At 52.9% G+C, this 19,623-nt stretch overlaps 1 protein-coding gene across 1 annotated transcript in view; it reads left to right on the top strand.

The window, feature by feature from the left end:
* GRIK4 (glutamate ionotropic receptor kainate type subunit 4) overlaps positions 1–19,623 on the top strand; it is a 417,047-nt gene that overhangs the window by 337,982 nt on the left and 59,442 nt on the right. Inside the window, exon 14 of the mRNA XM_026505548.4 lies at positions 5,038–5,241. Within this exon, the coding sequence (XP_026361333.2) occupies positions 5,038–5,241 (204 nt within the window). The remainder of the gene's footprint in view (positions 1–5,037; positions 5,242–19,623) is intronic.

Here is a 19,623-nt window from a genome sequence, read left to right on the forward strand (position 1 = left end):
GCCAGGAAAGAGGAGCACACCTATCACTCTGGGGGTTGCCGGAGGGAGAGGTTCCACCCCATCAGGAAGGTCAGCAAAGCCCCCCAGAGAAAAAGGGACACTTGAGATGGGCTCTAGAAGACAGGGAGAGATGGGGGTGGAAGGGAGATGAACGAAGGACAGCATTATGGGGTGTTTAGGAAGTGCCGAGAAAGGCAGCTTCTCCAGGAAATAGGCCTTGGACGAGAGGGGAAAGGAGGAGGCCAGCAAAGTGGGCTGGGCCCATAATGCTTCAGGACTGGGATGCCACACCGTTGAGTTTTCCCTTCATGGTAGGAGATGGAGTCACTGAACATTTTCATGCATTTATTCAGTGAATAGTTGGGGGGCACTACTATATGCTGGGCACTGCTGTAGGTGCCCAGGAACGGACGGAGCTGGAGGAGGGGAGTCAGGGTGCTGGGAGTGCCGGTGTCTGTGTGGACCCCACTGAGCCAGGGAAATCCGGAGCAGAGACCTGACGGGGTGGAAGACAGAGCCACATGGCCATCTGGGAGGGAATATTCCAGGCAGAGGGAATGGTCAGAGTGAAGGATGGAGAGAGCAATTCCAGCTCCCAGAGTTTTGGTCACTCCCCCTCTCAGCTCCAGCCTTAGCCTGTCTGAACCAACGTGGAAATGCCAGAAAGATTGGAGGGTGGTGGTGTCACTACCGCCCCTCCTGAGGTCTAGTAGAGCCTGGCTGAGCTGGGTGATGGTGAGCTGCTGTCCAGGCCTAGCACGACGGCTGGGACCTCACTCCTACTGGCTTCTCCACCTCCCAGTACTTCTTGAGTCTGTCCCCTGCTGTCTGTCCCCAAAGCCCATGCTCTAACTGAGGCCCATTTCCCTCTTTCAGCATGACCTCCTTAGAGGCTCCCTCCTCACTTGCTCAGTCTACCCCCCATACTCCCTACCCCTTTGTCAGCATGGGCTTTCTAAGGAGGTCCTACCACCCCGGGCCCACCAGCCCTGCACTTAGAATAGAGACCCCTCAAAATCAGGCCCAGCCTGCCATACCTGCTTCTACTCCATGTGACTTGGGGTCTGGTGGTCTGGGACTGCCCGGCATTTCCTCACCGTATCATGCCATTCCATGCCTCTGTCCGTGCTGTTCCCTCAGCCCAGAATACCCTTCCCCCTAATTCCCATTTCCAGCTAGAAATGCCTGTGCTCCCTTCAAAGCTCTGTTCAGATGTCACTTCTTCCATGAAGTCTTCCCTAACCTGACTCCTGCCCTCCTGCCCTCTCCCCGCATTTTGCACACACCTCTGTTGTGGCGTTTCTCCCGTTAGAGGGGGTTGCTTCCACCCTACTCCGCTTCTAGAATGAGAGCTCCTCAAAGACTGGGGTTCCTGACACAAAGTAGGAGCTCAGTGATTAGAATTTAAATAAAGGAGTTTTTTCATAGAGTGTAGGGGGATGTCCCTCAAAAGCCAACCAGAGTTTGAGAGGGACGTGGGGACATCGCTGGTTTGTACTTTCTGCCTCTCGGGCTGGACTCGGACAGTGCTCAGAGCTTTGGCATGGACCCACAGGGACACTGAGACCGCAGGGTTGTGTTTCTAGACCGGGGAAGGCAATCTGACTCTGTGTGTGTGTGTGTGTGTGTGTGTGTGTGCGCGCGCGCACGCGCGCACATGTTCGCATATGCACGTGCGTGTTCATGAAGGGTGGTGACAGGGCTCCTCTGTGTCCGGTGACATTTCATAACACGGTAAGCACAATTCAGACGCAGCTCTTGTCCTGTGCGTGTGTGTCTGAGAAGGCTGCTACAAGTCAGTAACTCTCACCAGAAACGATTATCTTAATTTAGTCCCTGGGGACCATTTGTGGGTTATCCTTGGCAAGCGGTAATCGTGAATGACTTATCCCTTAAAACCCCGCACACATCCCTGTCGTCTCCTGCTCCTGTGGGGGTACGCTCGGGGTGTGTGAGTGATGTATTTGCATAGGATTAGCCGTAGCTCTCACTCACTCCCTGGGCACTTCCCCCATGTCAGACCCCAGGTTAAACATTTTGCCTGCATCACCTCTTCCATTCTCCTCACTGCTCCCGCTGCTCCAGACCAGCTCACGGTCCCCACATTCTCCAAAGTGCCGCTGAGCCCCAACCTTTCTGACTTTTTTACCTTTCCACCCATCTCCTCCCGCCAAGATTGGCCTTTCGTGTGTTTACTTTGAACATGTCCGTGAATTTTAAGTTAACTTGAGAGTCGAGACTATGTGGGGAGAAGAATCTCATGAAACTCCCCGGGTTAATTAAGGGTACGCTAGAGTGTTGCCAATCCAGGGTGGGACCCCCGCCACGCCCTTTCCCTAAGGCCATTTCTGCGCTGTTCCCTCAGTCCATGAGAGCCTAATGTTGGAGCCAGATGGGGGTCCCAAAGAAGGGGAAGAGTCCATCCAGGCCCCGCTTACACTCTACTGGGAAGCACATCCTAGAGAGTCACCGGACCCTCTGGCTGTGAGTGCAGTGGGAGTTCTGAGAAGTGAGTTGGCCTCAGAGGAGGTGATGGGATCCCAAGGACGGAGGTGAGTTAGGTTAGGCAGAAGAAGAGGAGGGAGAGCCCTTGGGGCAGAGAGAAACCCTTGAGCCGAGGACAGCATGTGTGGAAGGCAGAGTCCAGCCCATCTCATTGACACGGCAGTGAACTTGGTCATGAAACAACCACATCCCCTTTGACTCAGAGCTCCCTCTCCCTGACACAAAACCTTCTGCCTTCTTCTCTCCCATTTCACATCCACAGAATCGCTCTCCCATACCACCCCCACATGCCCTCCGTTTGTCTGACTCATCGTCCCCAATCCAGTGTGAGCTCAGCAAACCAGCATTTCAGCGTTTCCCTCTCTTAGGTTCCAGCACAGTTTCCACCATGTTGCTCAGCCCTCCCACCTCATGTCTGTCCCAAGCCCGGCTGTCCTTGCAATCCCTGCTCCCAGCTATTCAGTCAGCCTCCTGAGTTCCCCTGGGCCTTGGCACTCCCTGGACTCATGACTTATTCCCTTCCTGTCCTATCCTCTGAGCAGTTCTTCCAAACCCTTCTGCACACCAAGCCTTCAGTCCTGCCCCCAACACAACTCTGGGGGCTGGCACAGATTCCCTTCCATCCCCCCCCCCTTCCTCTCTCTATCCACATCTGTCCATGTCTCCACCTCACCTCCAGCTCCATTTCCAGCATCACTCTCACCTTGGCTCTGTCTCCTTCCGTTCGTCCTTGGGACCTTGCTGCACCAGCTAGCACTTCTCCCTTTGCTAATCTCTCCTTCTCCCGGGACTCCTCCCCTCTGCCTACAAATATACCCAGGTCCCTCCCATCCTCCAATGCCATCACCACCCCTTTACCCACGCCCGGCTGCCCCTCCAGCTAGCCTCCCATTTAGGGTATCACAAGTCATGGTGTTGCTCGCCACTGGGGGCGTCCTCCAGCCCGGTGCTTTGCAGATGCAGAGCTGAAGCTGGAGGAGAGACGTGGCCAATAGCTGTCAGGTAGAGAGGCCATCTGCCCACCTTTCTTTATCCCCCAACTTCTCAAAATTCTGGTCCCTTCTCTCGTGCACATCTCATTCGCTCCCCAGTCCTGCCGTCCCCACTGAACCTGCCTCGGAAGGCTCGCCGGCGACACCTGGCCCAGGTGCCCCTTCACAGCCCTGCTTCATCTCTGTGTGGGAATCTCTGTATGCTCCTTCCCCAACCTCCTTCCTCCTCAGCTTTCACGGCCACGTTTTCCTGCTGTTCAGCTTTTCTGACTGCTTCTGCTCTGTCTTCTTCCACGGCTGCTCGTCATCTTCCCACGGTGGAAGATGAGGGTCTTGTCCGACTTCTGTCCTTCCTCAGTGCTTCCCCCTCAATGGCCTCACGTATCCTGTGGCTTCAGCCATCTCCTCCTCCAGAGGCCTCCCAGGCCCTGCCCCAGTCTTGCTCTCACTCCACAGTTTAAGCATTCAGCCAGGCATAGCTGGATAGCCTACCAGCACCCCACATTCGACATGTTCCAAATCCGCTTCCCTTCCAAACCATCCATGTGAGAGATGATGCCATCCCCAGTCATTCACTCAGGATCCACCAGCATGAGCGCTCTTACCCTCTGTGCCCCACACCCCCTCCTGCTGTCCACCCTGACCTTCTCGGTGTCTCTTCCAGCTCCCAGCACTCCAACCAGAGCAAACTATGGCACAGGACTCAGTATCTCACATCCGGAGAGACTCTGCCCTCACCCCCAGATGTTGTGTTATTATTTGATATTTTTAACCCTTAACCCTTGCAAACCCTCCCTGCTTCCCTACTATGCATGTACGAGGAGCATCTACTTTGTCCTGGCTTCCAGGGCCCATCGGACCCTAACTCATCTAATTTATCCTGCACGCAACCTATGCTCCAGCTGAATGGAGGCTCCATTGTCCCCTGTGGGGGGAAGACGCCATGCTCCTTCTCACTCAGGATCATGCCGTGGGTCTTGCTTTCCCCTGCCTATGATGCCCTCCATTCACACCTACTGCATCCGTCTTCCATTGGCTTCTGGAGCCCAGCTTGAATTCTCCCTCCCCCGTCCAACCTTCTCTGGACGTTTCACCAGAGAGCCCCACCCCCTTCCCAGAGTGCTCATGGCTGGACGTGTTCTGCCTTGGGTTGCAGTTGGTCAGTGGGTGTTCCCACCCTGCCCTGCTGTATTGTCGGCAACCTGGCATCTCCTGATGCCTGTGATAGGTCTGCGTGCAGTAGACAAAAGGAAGGGAAAAGAGGAAGGGATGGAATGGGGGTGAGGCTGGATGATGCCCTTAAGGTAGAGAGGCTTTAGGTTGACCCTCTGTGCACTGGGGACCCTTGCGTGTTCCTGGTAAGAGAAGTGCCTCGAGGCCAGGAGGGAAGCTCATTGCCACCTCCAGAGTAGCTCCCCGTCACCTGAGTCACTTCCCTTCCCCCTCCCCCCCCCCCCAGCCTCTGCCTTGGCACCCCCGTCCCTTGTGGCTGAGACACCAGGGCTAAGATGAGAATGACAGCTGCCCAGTTTTGCTGCAGGAAAACCCGTATTTAATGCTGAAGGGGAACCACCAGGAGATGGAAGGCAACGACCGCTACGAGGGCTTCTGTGTGGACATGCTCAAGGAGCTGGCAGAGATCCTCCGGTTCAACTACAAGATCCGTCTGGTTGGGGACGGCGTGTACGGTGTTCCTGAGGCCAACGGCACCTGGACGGGAATGGTCGGGGAGCTGATCGCGAGGGTAAGGAAAGGGCAGGTGACCTGGACGTGGGGGTGGGCTAGGGAGGGAGATGGAAGGGCATAAGGTCATGCCGTATGCTCATGAACCATCTACGTATTCAGTCAATCGTGCATTTTTCATGTCGTTGTCCATTCGTTGCACAAATCTTTTCTGGGCCGGCACCGAGCCAGGCACTGGTGGTACACAGTGGTGAAGAAGACCACCATGATCCCTGCCCTGTGGCTCTCCCGGCTCAGCACCTGTCCCAGGTAATGGAGGTGTTGACCAATCAACATGGGTTTGAGGGTTTGCGGTCCGTTTCTGGGTGAGCCTGGTGCTTTTGTGTGTTCTGATTATTTCATTGCTTCGTAGTACCCCCTGGCAGGGCGTGCACAGGCCTGGGAGAGTAGAACACCCTACATCCATTGACTTTGACACTGGACAGTTGCCATCAGGGGAGATACGGTAAAATAACAGGGGGAAAGGAATGGACTGTCAGAGCAGGTGGTCACGGTTACGGTTATCGTGTTACTTCTCATCTTATTGTTTGCTGTTGTTAATGTACTCTTACAGGCTCAGAGCCAAGATGCACTTGGACAGGCTGTAGATTTCCAGGGTGAATATGGGGACTTGGTTAAAATGCAGGTGAGCATCCTAGAATGTCAGTCATCTGTTCAGTTAGAGCAAGGATATAGAAAGTTCTTCCAGGGGGAAATCTCTTGTTTTCTTGGTACACACTATTAACACCCATAAAAATTAATTAAGTCGTTACTGATTCGCTGTCCATGTTTCTGTAACCAAGTTTTTGTGGTCAGGTCCTGCTGGCGGACAGTCTGTGCAGAGAGCACGGACCTGGGGTCTTAGCGCGACCTTGAACCAAGCCCTCTCCCCCTCTGTACTTTCCAAGGCAGAAGGAGCCCCTGCAGGGCTCCTGCAGCCTCTCCGTGAATGCCAACGTTCAGGGTGCTTTACATACATTATCTCTAATCCTCTTTAAACACACCTTTTAGCTAGTTGTTATCCTCATTTTACAAACAAGCCATCTGAAGCGCCAAGGGCTTGAATGGCTTGTCTGAAGCCGGTTAGGTTAATATGAGACGGGGCTGGGATTTGAACCCGGATCTAACACCAGGGCCCATGTTCTTTCCCACCGCCGCACACCACCGTAGCTGGACTGTGACGTCTCCAAGAAAGGTATCCTTCAGTCCAGGCCCTTCCTGTCTCCTTCCTTTTGATGCTCCCTCCCTCCACAAGTCCCTTCCCTTCAGCCCAGCTTTCTTCTTTTCTTTCCTTCCTTTCTTTTTTTCCCCCCTCTGCCCTTGATGTCTTGAGTTGATATGATTTTAACCCTTCCTATGTACCGCACTTTGGACATGAGACAAATTTTTGCCATCCTAGTCTGCAAGGATAAAAATGTTAGTTGGGCTGTTAAAAAAGCAGTCCTTGGCCGTGCGTCGTGAAACGTCCTATCTGGACAGGAGCATGGGAAGATATTTAAGAGCTGAGGAGGAGGGGTGCTTAGGAAGGGTTGCCTGGCAGGATAGACAGCATTTGCAATGACTCGGCGGGGTACAGAGCGAGACTCGTGCAGGGAACTGTGAACGCTCCAGTGTGAGCTGATTCTGAAGCGAGGCCTTGCTCGCATGGAAAGGCTTGCACACAGAGCACCGATCAATCAACAGAAGGCTGCAGAAGGCCTAGAAGGAGCCCTGGGAGCATCTCACAGGGGCAGGGGGTGGGGGCGAAGATTTCCTCCGAGAGCTGTCTGCTCTCTTTGAGACTGGAGCTAACCCTGCTGACGATGCCCTTGCTTCAGCACAGAAGGATATGCCTCTCCTCTGAGCAGTCCCAGACCCCCTCCTGAAACAGATTTCTGGTTTGCTTCTCACGGTGGAGGTGCAGCCCAGTGGTTAAACCCCAGAAAGCCGAGCTGTCGGGCCTTTTCCTTCTCCTCTTACCGACAAACTTGGTCACCTTGAGCCCGTTTCTTCAGCCCCTTGGGCTGCCTGGTGACAGGTAGGGTGACTTCAGGGATGCCAGAGTTAGTATACAGCCAATCCCCTTATCTGCCCCTTAATGAGCTGTGACACAGGCTGGCAGGGAGAGGAGAGGAGTCTGGGGCTCAAGGACACGCAGTTCCATACCGAATGACTTAGGCAATCAGCCAGGGATCTTAAAATTCACCCCAGGTCGGCTTTCAAGCCAGAACACTGCTGCTTTGGTCTCATCAAGACTTGGCTACATAATATTAATTAATTAATTATAAACCATTAATTCCGTAACTATTTATTGGACACCTTCTGCTATTCCAGGTGCTGGAGATACAGGGGGGGGGGGACAAAATGAACACAGATCCTGCCCTCATGAATCTTACCAGTGAGAGACAGATGTTGATGAAGGATCATATTACTATATAATTTCCAACCATAAGCGTCAGGGGGCGAAGTAGAAGGAGCCGTGAGAATGCAGCCGAGGACAGCGGGATCCAGTCTTGAGAGGCAAGGGGGCAGGGGAGGGAAGGCTTCCCTTGGGAAGCGATGTCGGAGCTGGCATGGGAAGAATAGGAAGAGCATTCCAGCCCAGAGGCTGTCTGAATGCCACTGGGGTTGATCCGAGGCAGGAGTGGGTGATGCTGGCACCCCAGCTTCCCTTAGTTCAGGGCTTTGATGTGTGTGCCAAGATGTTCCCCTCGGTTTACGCTAGTCCTAAAGCCTGGATCCGTCCCGTGTGACCTCCTCCCCAAGTCACACAGGAACATTTCAGAGGCTGGAACAGCAGAGCCTGGAATGTCCCAGCCAGGAGAAACTTCCACGCCCACCACCCCTACATCTGCCGCTTCTACAGGCGGGGAAGCAGAGGCTCAGAGAGGTTAAAGGTCACATAGCTAGTAAGTGGAGAGTCGGCACCGAAGGCCGGTCTCTCTGACTTCAGCGCTCGCGGTCTCAGAGGACGCAGACCCTGATGCTTCAGTTTCAGTTCATCCCCTTCCAGCTGTGTGTTCTTGGGCAAGTTGTTTTCTCCTTTCCATCCCTTCCCCAAGCCTTCAGTGTTCATTTGGAAGGGGTTTTTTGGTTTTTTTTTAAGAATTTAAAATAACATACCACAGAGGATTTGACACACGGGAAGCGTAAGAGTTGTCTGAAGCCAGGGCTCCCTAGAAAACTGAGCCTGAGGGAGAAGCTCCCAGGCTAAGTCGGGGAGTGCTGTTCCAAGGCCACAGGAGTGAGGGAGAAGGAAGGGGGGTGACAGGTCAGGAGGACGGGTACATCCGAGGGAGTGCGTCCCTGTGCCGGCCACAGCTCTGCACCAAGCACAGCTGAGGGTTCGCTCTTCAGAGAGGCCCAGGGAACGGCTGCCTCACCAAGCAGCCCGCAGCGACGACGGGGACGAGAAGGTATGCGCCGAGTCTCCTTTCTCCCTGGCTGAGGGTCACCCCATGGAGTGTCACCAAACCCACGCTTCCAGGTTGTGCCCCAGAACCCTGTGGCTGCCTTCAAAGAAGTCAGATCCTGAGGTAACAGTGACAGCACCCCTCGTGCAAGCCACAGTGGGTGGGTGTGAGCCGCTGACCCACCTCCCTGCCCTGCGGCCTTGCCGGCGGCCTGGTTCCCGGGAGGCCCCGAGTACTCCTGCAACTCAGCAGCCCCAGGAGGCCTCGGGGCTGGAGGCTGGAGGCTGGGGGTGAGGTGAGGCAAAGGTCAGGAGGAGCCGACAGTGGGCCACGCCAGCCAGGAGGGTGGAGTGCCATGATGGCGGGGCCCCAGCTACCAAGGCGGTGACAGAATGTGCCCTGGATTGTGAGGATGCAGCTGCTGTCAGGCCACCTGCCCGGGGGCCACGGGTAACACTGAGCAGGAGTCCTTGTGGCTGGGGGAGCCTGGAGTTGAGCATTAGCTGGTTTGGAGCAAGAGTGAACCATGGGGCTTGAACTCACGATCCTGAGATCAAGAGTCACACACTCTACCAACTGAGCCAGCCAGGCGCCCCTCAGGACTGATGATTATTAGGCTCCTTGAGGTATACCAGGTGTCTCAGGGCCCCCTTCTTGTTCAAGGAGAATGCCTTCCCCCGTACAAAAAATGAAACTAAGCCAGTCACCTGTTGACAGCCAAGAGTGAAAACAGTTGTTCACAGCATCACACTGGAGTAAGCCTGAGATTTCTTCATGGAGGTGCAGCGGTCCTGGGCCAGTGTCTTTGTGCCAGGGCTCAGGGCTCGTCCTGCAGGCATGTGCGGCTCTGGGGGGAGAGAGTGTACAAAGGGGAAGGCACCCAGGGAAGGTGTGTGTGTACAGGGCTGCCCACCAGCTTCCCCTGGACAATCGGCCAGGCGAGTGCCACTAGAACTGCAGCAGGAGAGAAGAAGGCTGGATATAAAGGGGGACCACATCCCACACATAGGGGGCTGGTACCTGGCTAAGGAATCTCTTCCTTTGGAGAGTTTGAAGAACACAGCAGCTTCCTGCACGTGTGAGTGATATGGAGAGAAGTGCAGAGGCATGGGCCATCTCTGGTGGGTGTTCTAGAGCCTCCGAGTTCATGTCCATTATCACCTGCTTACCCAAGGCCCTTGGGCTCGGACACATGGCGTATTAGCTGCAGAAGAGCGTTCGAGCATGTTTACTGCATCTGTTCGGAAATCATCAGGGTATGTCTCTTGGCACAAATCCCATGACAAGTGGGAGTGTGGTTGGAGTGACAAGTGGATTCACATCAACTGGACTAGGTGGATGGCCTCTCACCCCGGTGCACTGTTTGAGCAGCAGAGATGAGAAGGATGACTACTTGGGGAGGCTGTCAGGTTTGGATTCATTTTGCCTGAGCCAGAGCCTTCCCTGCTGAGCCCGCAGCAGGCCTGTCCACAGTGATGGCGTGTGTTGGTGGAGGTGTACTTGGCAGAGAGGAGGGGATGGACTAGAATAGTGTGAAGCAGGAGGTACCCCAGGGACAGTCTCAGGGGTCTTCCTGCATCACTCCAATAAATTTATTTAGAGTTTTCATTGAAATTGTTTGAGGCATTCAAATACAAAGAGGAATGAGATAGGCCCCAGGTCACTCTTTGATGGAGACAATTGGCTCAAAGCATGATGAGAAAGACAGTGTTGGGAAAAAGCAGGGTATGGGGAGAGGGCTGGGAGACGGGCTCCTAATTCTGCTGGTGACATCTAGGAGAGATGCCTGTGGGAGGTGATGCTTGACCAGAATCTTTAAAGATGAAGATGTTGTCCAGGCATGGAGGGGCATGAAGAGAGGAGAGCATGCCAGAAGGAAGGAGCACAAGATCCTAGGTCATAATGGATGTACTGTTTCATAATCTGTTGAAAACTGTTTAAAAGATCAATCATCAGGACTCAGGGACTAAATGAGTGTGGACCATGCGAGAGAGGGAATACAGTAAGACAACTCCCAGATTTCTAATCTGGACATTGGGCTGGATGATAGTACCAGTCATTAAGGTGGAAAATTCAAGAGAACATCAGGTGTGGGAGGAAAAGGGAGGATGAATTTCGCTTTGGAACTGGGAACATTGGCATGCCTTTTGGACATCCGGGTAGAGGTGTTCAGCAGAGAGTTGACTACCATGGGTCACACTGAGGCTGTAGCTTCCAGAGTGCCCCGTGAATAGGAGGTAGCTGCTGAAGCCTCGAGCGGGGAGGAATCACCCAGGAGAAAAACACATGCTCAAGAGGCTGCTGAAGGCCATGGAAAGAGAATGGATAAAGAAGTTTGCAGCCTTCGAAAGGAAGTACAGAAGAGCATCCCTCAGATTTAGCAATACAGAAGTCAATGGCAAGAGCAGTCTCTGTGGGTGGCTGGACTGAGAGCAGGTGGCTGCGGTCAATGCTGGTGGAATGATCTTTAAAGAAGCCTGGATTGGTGGGAAAGCAGGATGAGTGGTTGTCACTAGAGGGAGCTGTGGAGCAGTGGGGGTGGGCTCTTGTGTAAAATGAACTCACTATGCTCAGAGTTCAGAACTGAGAATAAGGCCTGGGATGGAACATGGAGTGGGGTTTTGGAGTCCTCGCGGAGACTGGAGAACTTCTTCCCGCGGCAGCGGGTAGCTGGGAAGCAGTGCTGGCAGGGGCGTCTCTGTCCAGGGTGCTGTCTCAGTAATGCTTTACATTTGTGCAGTGATTGCAAGTCTGAAACCACTTGCACGAGCATTCACACCTTGCCTTTCACCACAGCTCTGTGAAGTAGGTATTACTATCCCCATTTTATAGATAAGCAACCTGAGGCTTAGAAGTACAGTGTCGGGGGCGCCTGGGTGGCGCAGTCGTTAAGCGTCTGCCTTCGGTTCAGGGCGTGATCCCAGCGTTATGGGATCGAGCCCCACATCAGGCTCCTCCGCTATGAGCCTGCTTCTTCTTCTCCCACTCCCCCTGCTTGTGTTCCCTCTCTCGCTGGCTGTCTCTCTGTCAAATAAATAAATAAAATCTTTAAAAAAAAAAAAAAAAGAAGAAGTACAGTATCGCACAGCCAGCGAGTGGCGGGACAGGGTCAGGCTTCGGCACGGAGTCCTAGTAGTCCACTGTGGCACACAACCCCGCCCCGTGGGGATGGCAGCCTTGTGTCCCTGCAGCCACAACTGGCATTCACTTCGGGGATATCCTTCTAGGCAGAGGACTTGGAGGGGGCCCGGGACTTGGTACCCAGATCTGGCTCTAGCCCATGAAGGGATTGCACTTTGTCCAGAAAGCGAAAGAGCTGGGCAGATGACCTCCAGGCCCCCTTCCTCTCTCACCCAGTGTGGGGGAGGCATTCTTGTCGGTGAAGCCCAGAGCACTTGTATCTGGGAAGGGGAGAGACTGCATTTCATATCCCCAGGACCCAGCTCGAAAACACATTCAGGAAGAGAAAGAGTCCCCCTTTAGCTTCAAAGTTCAGAACCAGCCACCCTGTTGGCATTCAACACCATGTTGGCAGAATGGCACACTTAGGTTCGAAGAGAGAAGGGCTTTGGAAGGCTTAGAATCAAGGCTCATAAGCCTTTGACATCAAATAGCTCTTACCAGTGACATCTTGATGAATTAAGTGTAAATGCAGCTGAAATGCCTCATTCCATTTCCCCTGCTGGGCCCCTTTGAGAAGGGATTGGAGTGAGTTTGCCAGAGACCTGGTGGGGTGGGCCACGCGTGGCCTCGATCCACTGGGAAGGTTGTCCAGAGACATTTTGCTGAACTAAAAAAATTCCGCAGCAAGTCCCCTGGGATTACTTTTCACCATGAAGCCAGAGACTATTTTAACTGCAAATAGGTCATAGAATTCTATTCTTTAAAAGAAAGAGACCGATCCAGGGGCTAAAACTGAGTGTTCAACTCTTCCCCATCCCCCCCACACAACGGCCATGCTCAGGGAGAATTTTACTCTCTCTTCCCCATGAAGGCCTGGTTCTGAATTTACTCAAATCAGGAAGAGATGGGCTTCAGTAATCATTCATTGACTCATTGATTGATTGATTCATTCTTTCACCAAAGTGCCCACTCTCTGACAAGCACTATTTGGATGTGAACAGTTGCCAGTAAGGAGTCCAGCATCTACTCTAAGAGGCAGACAGGTAAAGCAAGAATGACGGTACAGGGTGATATGCTATATTAATAGCGGTGGTAATCATAACGGCGGACGTTTATTGTTTCCTATGAGCCAGGCACTGTTCTAAGCACTTGGCTGTATTAGCTCATTTAGTCCTCACAACAACCAAATGTTGCAGATGAGGAAACTGAGTCACAAGGCAGCTAAGGAAGCTGTTCAAGGTCAGGTGGGTAGTGAGTGGCAGGGGCAGGTCTGGTAGAAGTATGGGCAGGTGTGAGCAGGGAAGGGCTCACCAAGGAAAGGACGTAGTGAGGATGGAGAAGGATCATCTTGGTAGAAAAGAATATTTAGATGCAGTAAAGGCCGAGAGACAGACCGAGCAGTGTGAGTGGTTCTGTGTGGCTGGAGTCAGACATGGGAAGGAGCAGAGGAGAGTAGGGCTGTAGGCAGGGGGGCCAGTTGTGATCGGATTTATGTGTTTGGATATTGAAGCTGTGTCCAGAAGACTCATGGGGAGCTGTCGAAGAGCAAGGTGGTCTGTTTTGTTCAAAGAAGGGAGTGACATCATTGGCTTTGGCTCCCGAAGTCCTCTGGCAGGAGAGAGGGGAATGGAGTCGACGTGGGAAGACCAGATGTGGGCATACTCATTAGGCAACTGCCCTGTCATCCAGGTGGATGAGATAGGGCCCGAATCAAGGCCATCAAGGCTGTCAAGGCCATGGTGGGGACGATGTGCAGGAAAAGATGGCAACATATGGGGATTTCAGCATGTCATTCTAGGACCTGTGGAGTGGAGTGGGCTTTCCTTCCTGTAGGCCTCTAAGGGTGGCTTCGGATACCTGTGTCTCAGGGGGCGAGGGATGGCTGTTTGACTCTGGAGAAGGTCCTTTCTGGAAGAGCACTGTGAGGGAGGCATGTCTTGTAGCCAGGCTCCAGAGTCCTGGGAAGGGAGGAGATCCATCTTGTCTGGCTCATTATTCACAGACCATTGTCCTTGAGAAGAAAAGGGCCAGAGTCCTGGACCGCATGTTGGGCCACAGCCGCCTCCGCCCTCCCTCTCAGCAGTCCCTGCCTTTATACCACTCTGTCTCATTTCCAGTTCTCAAAGCTGCTTTTCTGCCACGCGCCTCCTTTTACCTACCTCATAAAAAGCCAATAAAGCGGTTTTGAGACTGCAGCCACACTCCCGTCCTTCAGAGATGACTGTATCGGTGGCCACCAATGCAGCGGGGCTCTCCTGTCTACCTTCATGACTGCTTCCCTCTCCCCATTCAGGAGAGCCCTGCATGCACCCCACAAGACGGGGGCTGCAGAGCCACAGGCCAAGATCAGGGTGAGCCCCCAGAATCAGCAGAGGGTTCTGCTAGGACCTTCAGATTTTCTCCTTCCTCTCGCTCCCCTTGGCTGCATGTGTCTCCTCTGCTCCAGACCCTTGGTCACATCTCTGCCTAGTTCAAAGCTGAGCCCCCAGAAGAGAAAGGGAGGAGGAGTGTCTAGGGCCAGACACTATATAGGAGCTCCTCTCACTGCACTGCAAGGGGCGCGTGAGAACTGGTGACTGGAGCAGGGCATGACTTTGGCCGAGTCTACCTGTCCTGTGTCTGCTTGCTGAAATAATGGGGAGGAAGGAATAGGCTGCGCCAGGAGAATGGCAGTAAGGGAGACGGCTCAGTGGCTGGCTGGAGAGGGACACTTGGCTGACGCTTATGTCCTCAACCCCCTTATCCTGGGGGTGGGTGTTATTGTAACTGCTTCCTATTTATAGACTAAGAACACACAGCCCCAGAGAGGCCAACACCTGGGAGTGTTAGGATTTGAAACCAGGTCCCTTCTCTTTAGGAGTTCTCCAGCTAGAAAGGCAGGCAGACGAGCAGAAATTATTTTAACACGAGGTTGTATGGGATAAGTCCTAAATTAGAAATACAAGCTACATCACACTTGAATAGCAGCGTGGGAGGCAGGAATTCCTTCTGGATGGAGGCCGCTGGGATGGATTCTTAGTGGAAGGAAGACTAGCAGCTCCTTGAGGGCGTGCACAATATCTCACTCATCTTGACATCCTTGTGCACTTAGCACAGTACCTGGAACACAGCAAAGCATTAAGAAACAGTTCCTTCGAATCCTACAGAACAAGGCACCATGCACTACGTATCCCTTGCGTAAACTTAGGGAGATCATCCCTACGGGGGTTAATGGCAACCCAGCCGTCAACCCAAGGCTTAGAAAACCAGGCTATCGGTTGAATAGTCTGGATCAGCAGAAGGTAATTTAACACCTCCTATGTGTCATGCACAGTGCTAGGGGTTGGGGGTCAAAGGGCAGATCAGATTTGGTTCCGTCTTTGAAAGGTTACAGTCTAGGTGGTGTGGAAGTAAGGGGAGTATGGGCTCATCAAAGAAATGTTTGCTCCAATGTGGCCACGAGAGATGTGAGTACATGGCTAGGGGAGCCCCGAGCCAGGCAGGACCAAGTAATGACATTGTACGTCTGCTGTGAAGATGAACAGCGTAAATCCTTCTGTCTCCTAAAGCAGTCCTCTAGAACACGGGGGCCAGAAAAAGTCAGCCCAGTTTCAGGAAAGACCTCAGGGCTCCGTCTCCTCATCCTTAGATCCCTGTGGTCGTTCTTTTCCACGGCAAGAGTGGAGGTGGGCATCTCAGGGAGGGTGGCGTTCGTCCGTGTTCATGGCTACCTCAGCCGGCTTCCGACTGGGAACTTCTCCAAACCCCATGGGTGTCTAGAAGCAGCCTGTAAAGTTGTCAGAAGGCTCACTCCTTGGGAATTATTTCCGCCTTCCCCACAGAGTACCAGCTGTTAAGGGGAGTGAGGGGTCTGCACAAGAAATGGAAATGTATTAATTAAGGCATCTCTAAAAGCCTTCCAAGAGATTGGCTTGCCGTTCAACAGAAGAGACAGGCAGTAGGGAATTGATTTGGGGCAGGGGTGGGGAAGAAAGCTATAGAAAATGGTATCTTAATATCTTCTGAGAGTCCTCTGGTCCTGATTGCCCACCCCACATGGCAGAGGTGAGATGTTATCTGCAGGCTCGTCCATGCTCTGGGCTCTAAGAGAGCTTTCAAGAACTCTAGGTCGGCATCAGGCACTTAACCTCTGTCTCGGTCCCCAAAGCACATTCTCATTCACCACCCGATTTTAGTAATTCAGCTCCTCATTATTCTTCAAGCCCAAGTCTCTCATGTGGCTGACCTTGGTCCTTGGGCTCCCCTTTTCCCCAAGAGTAAGGAGCCTATAGCTGAACCTGAGGCCAGGGCCCTACTCACCCTGCTGATAATATTCCCATCCTCAGCCAGTATTACCTGCCCCCGGATACGTTGATTCAACATCAGTTATGGCTTCAGGTTGGTAAAACACGGTTCTTACTGTCACTGAACTCACATGCTATATACACAGAACTTCCAAATACAGCCGTACAGGTTGTATATTGTACAAGGAGTGAATGGGGCCTGAAACCTAGCCCTCACGCTGCTCACCAGGCCTGTGCTCTGGTGTGGGCCTGTATCTACCTGTAGATTCTCTTCCTACGGAGAGATGCCTTTTGTTGGCCAAACCACGTGCCCACTAAACCTACTGGGAGGATCCATTTTTATAAGTCATACCATGGCCCCAACAGCACTGGGAATGAGGCCCGGTGTATAAAAATAATGAGACCATACATGTGATGTATGCAAAATAGAATGATACAAAACTTTATGGGAACACGGAGAATGAGGGAAACAATTCGCCCCCAGGAAGCCAGGCGGGATTTTGGAGCAGAGCTAACGATAATAATAGCTATTGTTTACTGACTGTCTACTCCTTGCCAGGCATTTGCCATCCATCAGTTCCTCTCCAACAACAATCTCAAAAGATATATTATTATTCACATTTTATAATGAAGACGCTGAGGTTGGCCCCAGCGTAGCAGAGAGGCTAATTCAAGGTCACGCAGCTAAAAAGGGATTGATCTGGAATTCAAAGCCAAGGCTGTCTGACATAACAGTCCACAGTCATTCTAACTCACTATGATGCCTGAAAGGGAGGCACAGTCAAGTTGAACCTTGATGGACAAGTAGAAATTTGACAAGCACCAGGGGGGAAAGGGTTGCAGGCAGGGAACTGTGGGGGCAGACACGGAGTCTGAAATACTTGACAGCTCTAAGGAACATGAGTCGTGCGCTCTAGGCTCCTCCTGGGCTCAGGGGAGGTCAGTAGCATGATGCTGGTGATGACGGAAAGGCACGTTTAGGCAAAGTTGTGCAGGTCACCGTGAGGAGTTGGGGCTCTGTTTTAAAGGCAGTAGGGAGATGCTGGAGTTCTGTAAGCAGAGGAGTGACACGATTGGATCCTTGGTGTAGAAGTAGGCTCTGGAGCAGTGGTCCTCAAACTGTGGTCCTTGAACCAACAGCAGCAACATTACCCAGGACTTGCCCAAAATCCAAGTTCAGGGGCCCCATCCACACCTACTGAATCATGAACTCTGGAGTGGGGCCCAGCAGTTTGCCCCCGAACGGGCTTTTCAGGCGATTGTGATGCACGTTCAAGTTCGAAAGCCCTGGTTGGTGCCCGCGCATCTCCAGTTGGGGAACCGCTGCTGTCCGTGCTTCTCCACTTTGAGAACCGCCCGTGCCCATGCAGCTCAGTAGATGGATGGCGTGGGGAGGCCCTGGAAGCCACGAGGCCAGTGCAGAGTCTACTGAATAATTCAAACGTGAATGATGGTAGCAGCGCAGAGAGTCGAGTCGTGGTAATGGATGAAGCAAGCATTGCAGAAGTGAAATGGTTATTGAACGGGGAGAGAGCAGGGAAGGGAGGGCGAGGGCAGACTCCAGGCTGACTCGTGCTCTCTGTTTTGGATGACAGGTGGCTGGTAAAGTCATGAACTGAGAAATAGTACAAGGAAAAAGAGTCGCTTTAGGTGGTAGAGATGTACGTGACATGAGTCTGAGGGCGAGAAGGACGGGAAGTCGTGGGGAGAGGCCAGTGGGAGGGCAGGGCTGGGCCTGCTCTGCGGTTGGGAGTCATCGGGATACACGCGGTAGAGAAATGGAAGGACTGACTGTGCTCACCCCTGTCCTCACACCTCTTTCCCGCCCCACAGGCCACCCGCGCAGATCCCTGCCCTGCCAGATGGGATCTGTGAGGGCAAGTCCCCTGACATTCCTGACCCCCATGTGTTCATCCTCAAAATGGAAATCCTAGCAGCCACCTCCGGGTTAGTGTGGCGAATCAATGAACTAGTCTCGGCAGTGCGCCTGGCGTGTGGTGACTCTCGGAGTGTGAGCCCTCTCTCTCCTGTCCCTGGCATCTCTTACCCATCTCTCCACAGGAGGCTATGCTGGCACTTCCTCTCTGGACCTAAAGCTCATGTCCTCAGCCACCCCACCGTCCATCGCTGCCCCTCCCACACACATGCAGGCCTGTCCACCTGCTCCCTGCAATGTACGCAGCCTGGGCCGGGCTCTTCCCTCTCCCGGGCTGGCCTGGGTGGAGTCCTTTAGCCACAGTATGCCTGGACTCTATAGAAGCTTACCAGCTCAACACAGAGTGAGCCGCCCATGTCCAGTCCTGCTGCTATAGTGGTGAGTTCCGGCAGCCTTCCAGAGGTTCTGTGCAATGGTGGCAGCCTGCCGTGCTGTTCTGAACCCCCTCTTTTCTTACCCTCTGTGGGAAAGGGGGCACAAGGAGCAGAAATTCCCTCCAGAGGGAGGGCTTTCTGGGCCTTCTTTTGGAGAAGGAGGCACCTCTGTTAGGTGACAACGGGCTGGTAAGTTCATTTGTCCTCTTGGGCTTGAACCTTAAATTAGTGGCTGAATCTTCTTAGGCTACCGTTTGCTCACCTATTAAATGGGCATATCCATTTCCCCCGTGCTCTGCCTTGCATCCGCCACAATTTCACCAATATGCCTGGGATCTGAAGGACTAATGCAGAGCCCAGAAGGCCCTGCGTGCCCTGTCACTTGGTTCTCACTCTCTGTGCTGCACCCCTGCTGGCCTTGTCTTGGTTCTTTGGATACAACATGCTTCACTCCAGCATATGGCCCATACATTTGCTCTTCATTCTTTTTTTTTTTTAATATTTTATTTATTTGAGAGAGAATGAGCAGTGGGGAAGGGCAGAGGGAGAGAGAGAGAGAGAGAGAAGCAGATTCCCCACCAACCAGGAAGCCTGATGTGGGGCTTGGTCCCAGGAGCCAGATATCATGACCTGAGTCAAAGGCAGACTCTTAACTGACTGAGCCACCCAGGCGCCCCTATTTGCTCTTCATTCTATTGAAAGTCTGTCTTCCCCAGGTCTCCAGTATGCTGTTTCCCTCTCATTATCTAGGTCTAAGCCAGGTGGCACCTCCTCCCAGAAGCATTCTTTCTCTGCCACCCTAAGGGACCTCCATCCTTTCTCTTAGTCACGCTCTACCACGTTATTTTGTTGCATTATCTTCAGTGAAATTATCATCATCTAAAGTCATCTTGCTTATTATGAGGCTATTTGATTCTCACGTATCTTCCTTCACTAGAATGTAAGTTCTCAGAGATCAGGAACTACATCTGTCTTGCTCATCTGCATAGTGGTAGCACCCGGAACGGGCCCAGAATACAATAGCACTCGGTAATTATGGGATGGATGGATGGATGGATGGATGGATGGATGGATGGATGGATGGGTGGGTGGACAGATGGATGGACGGACAGACGGATGGATGGATGGACGGACGGGTAGATGGGTAGGTGGACAGATGGTTGGATGGATGGGTAGATGGATGGATAGACAGGTGTTCAGATGGATGGGATGTTATGAAGGCAAAAGAACTAAGCATTACAGCCTCTGACCCCAAAGAAGTTAGAGCCTGGACAGAACAGCCCAATACCAAGAACC

This window comes from Ursus arctos, unplaced genomic scaffold (genome assembly GCF_023065955.2).
Source record: "Ursus arctos isolate Adak ecotype North America unplaced genomic scaffold, UrsArc2.0 scaffold_22, whole genome shotgun sequence".
Classification (NCBI taxonomy): domain Eukaryota; kingdom Metazoa; phylum Chordata; class Mammalia; order Carnivora; family Ursidae; genus Ursus; species Ursus arctos.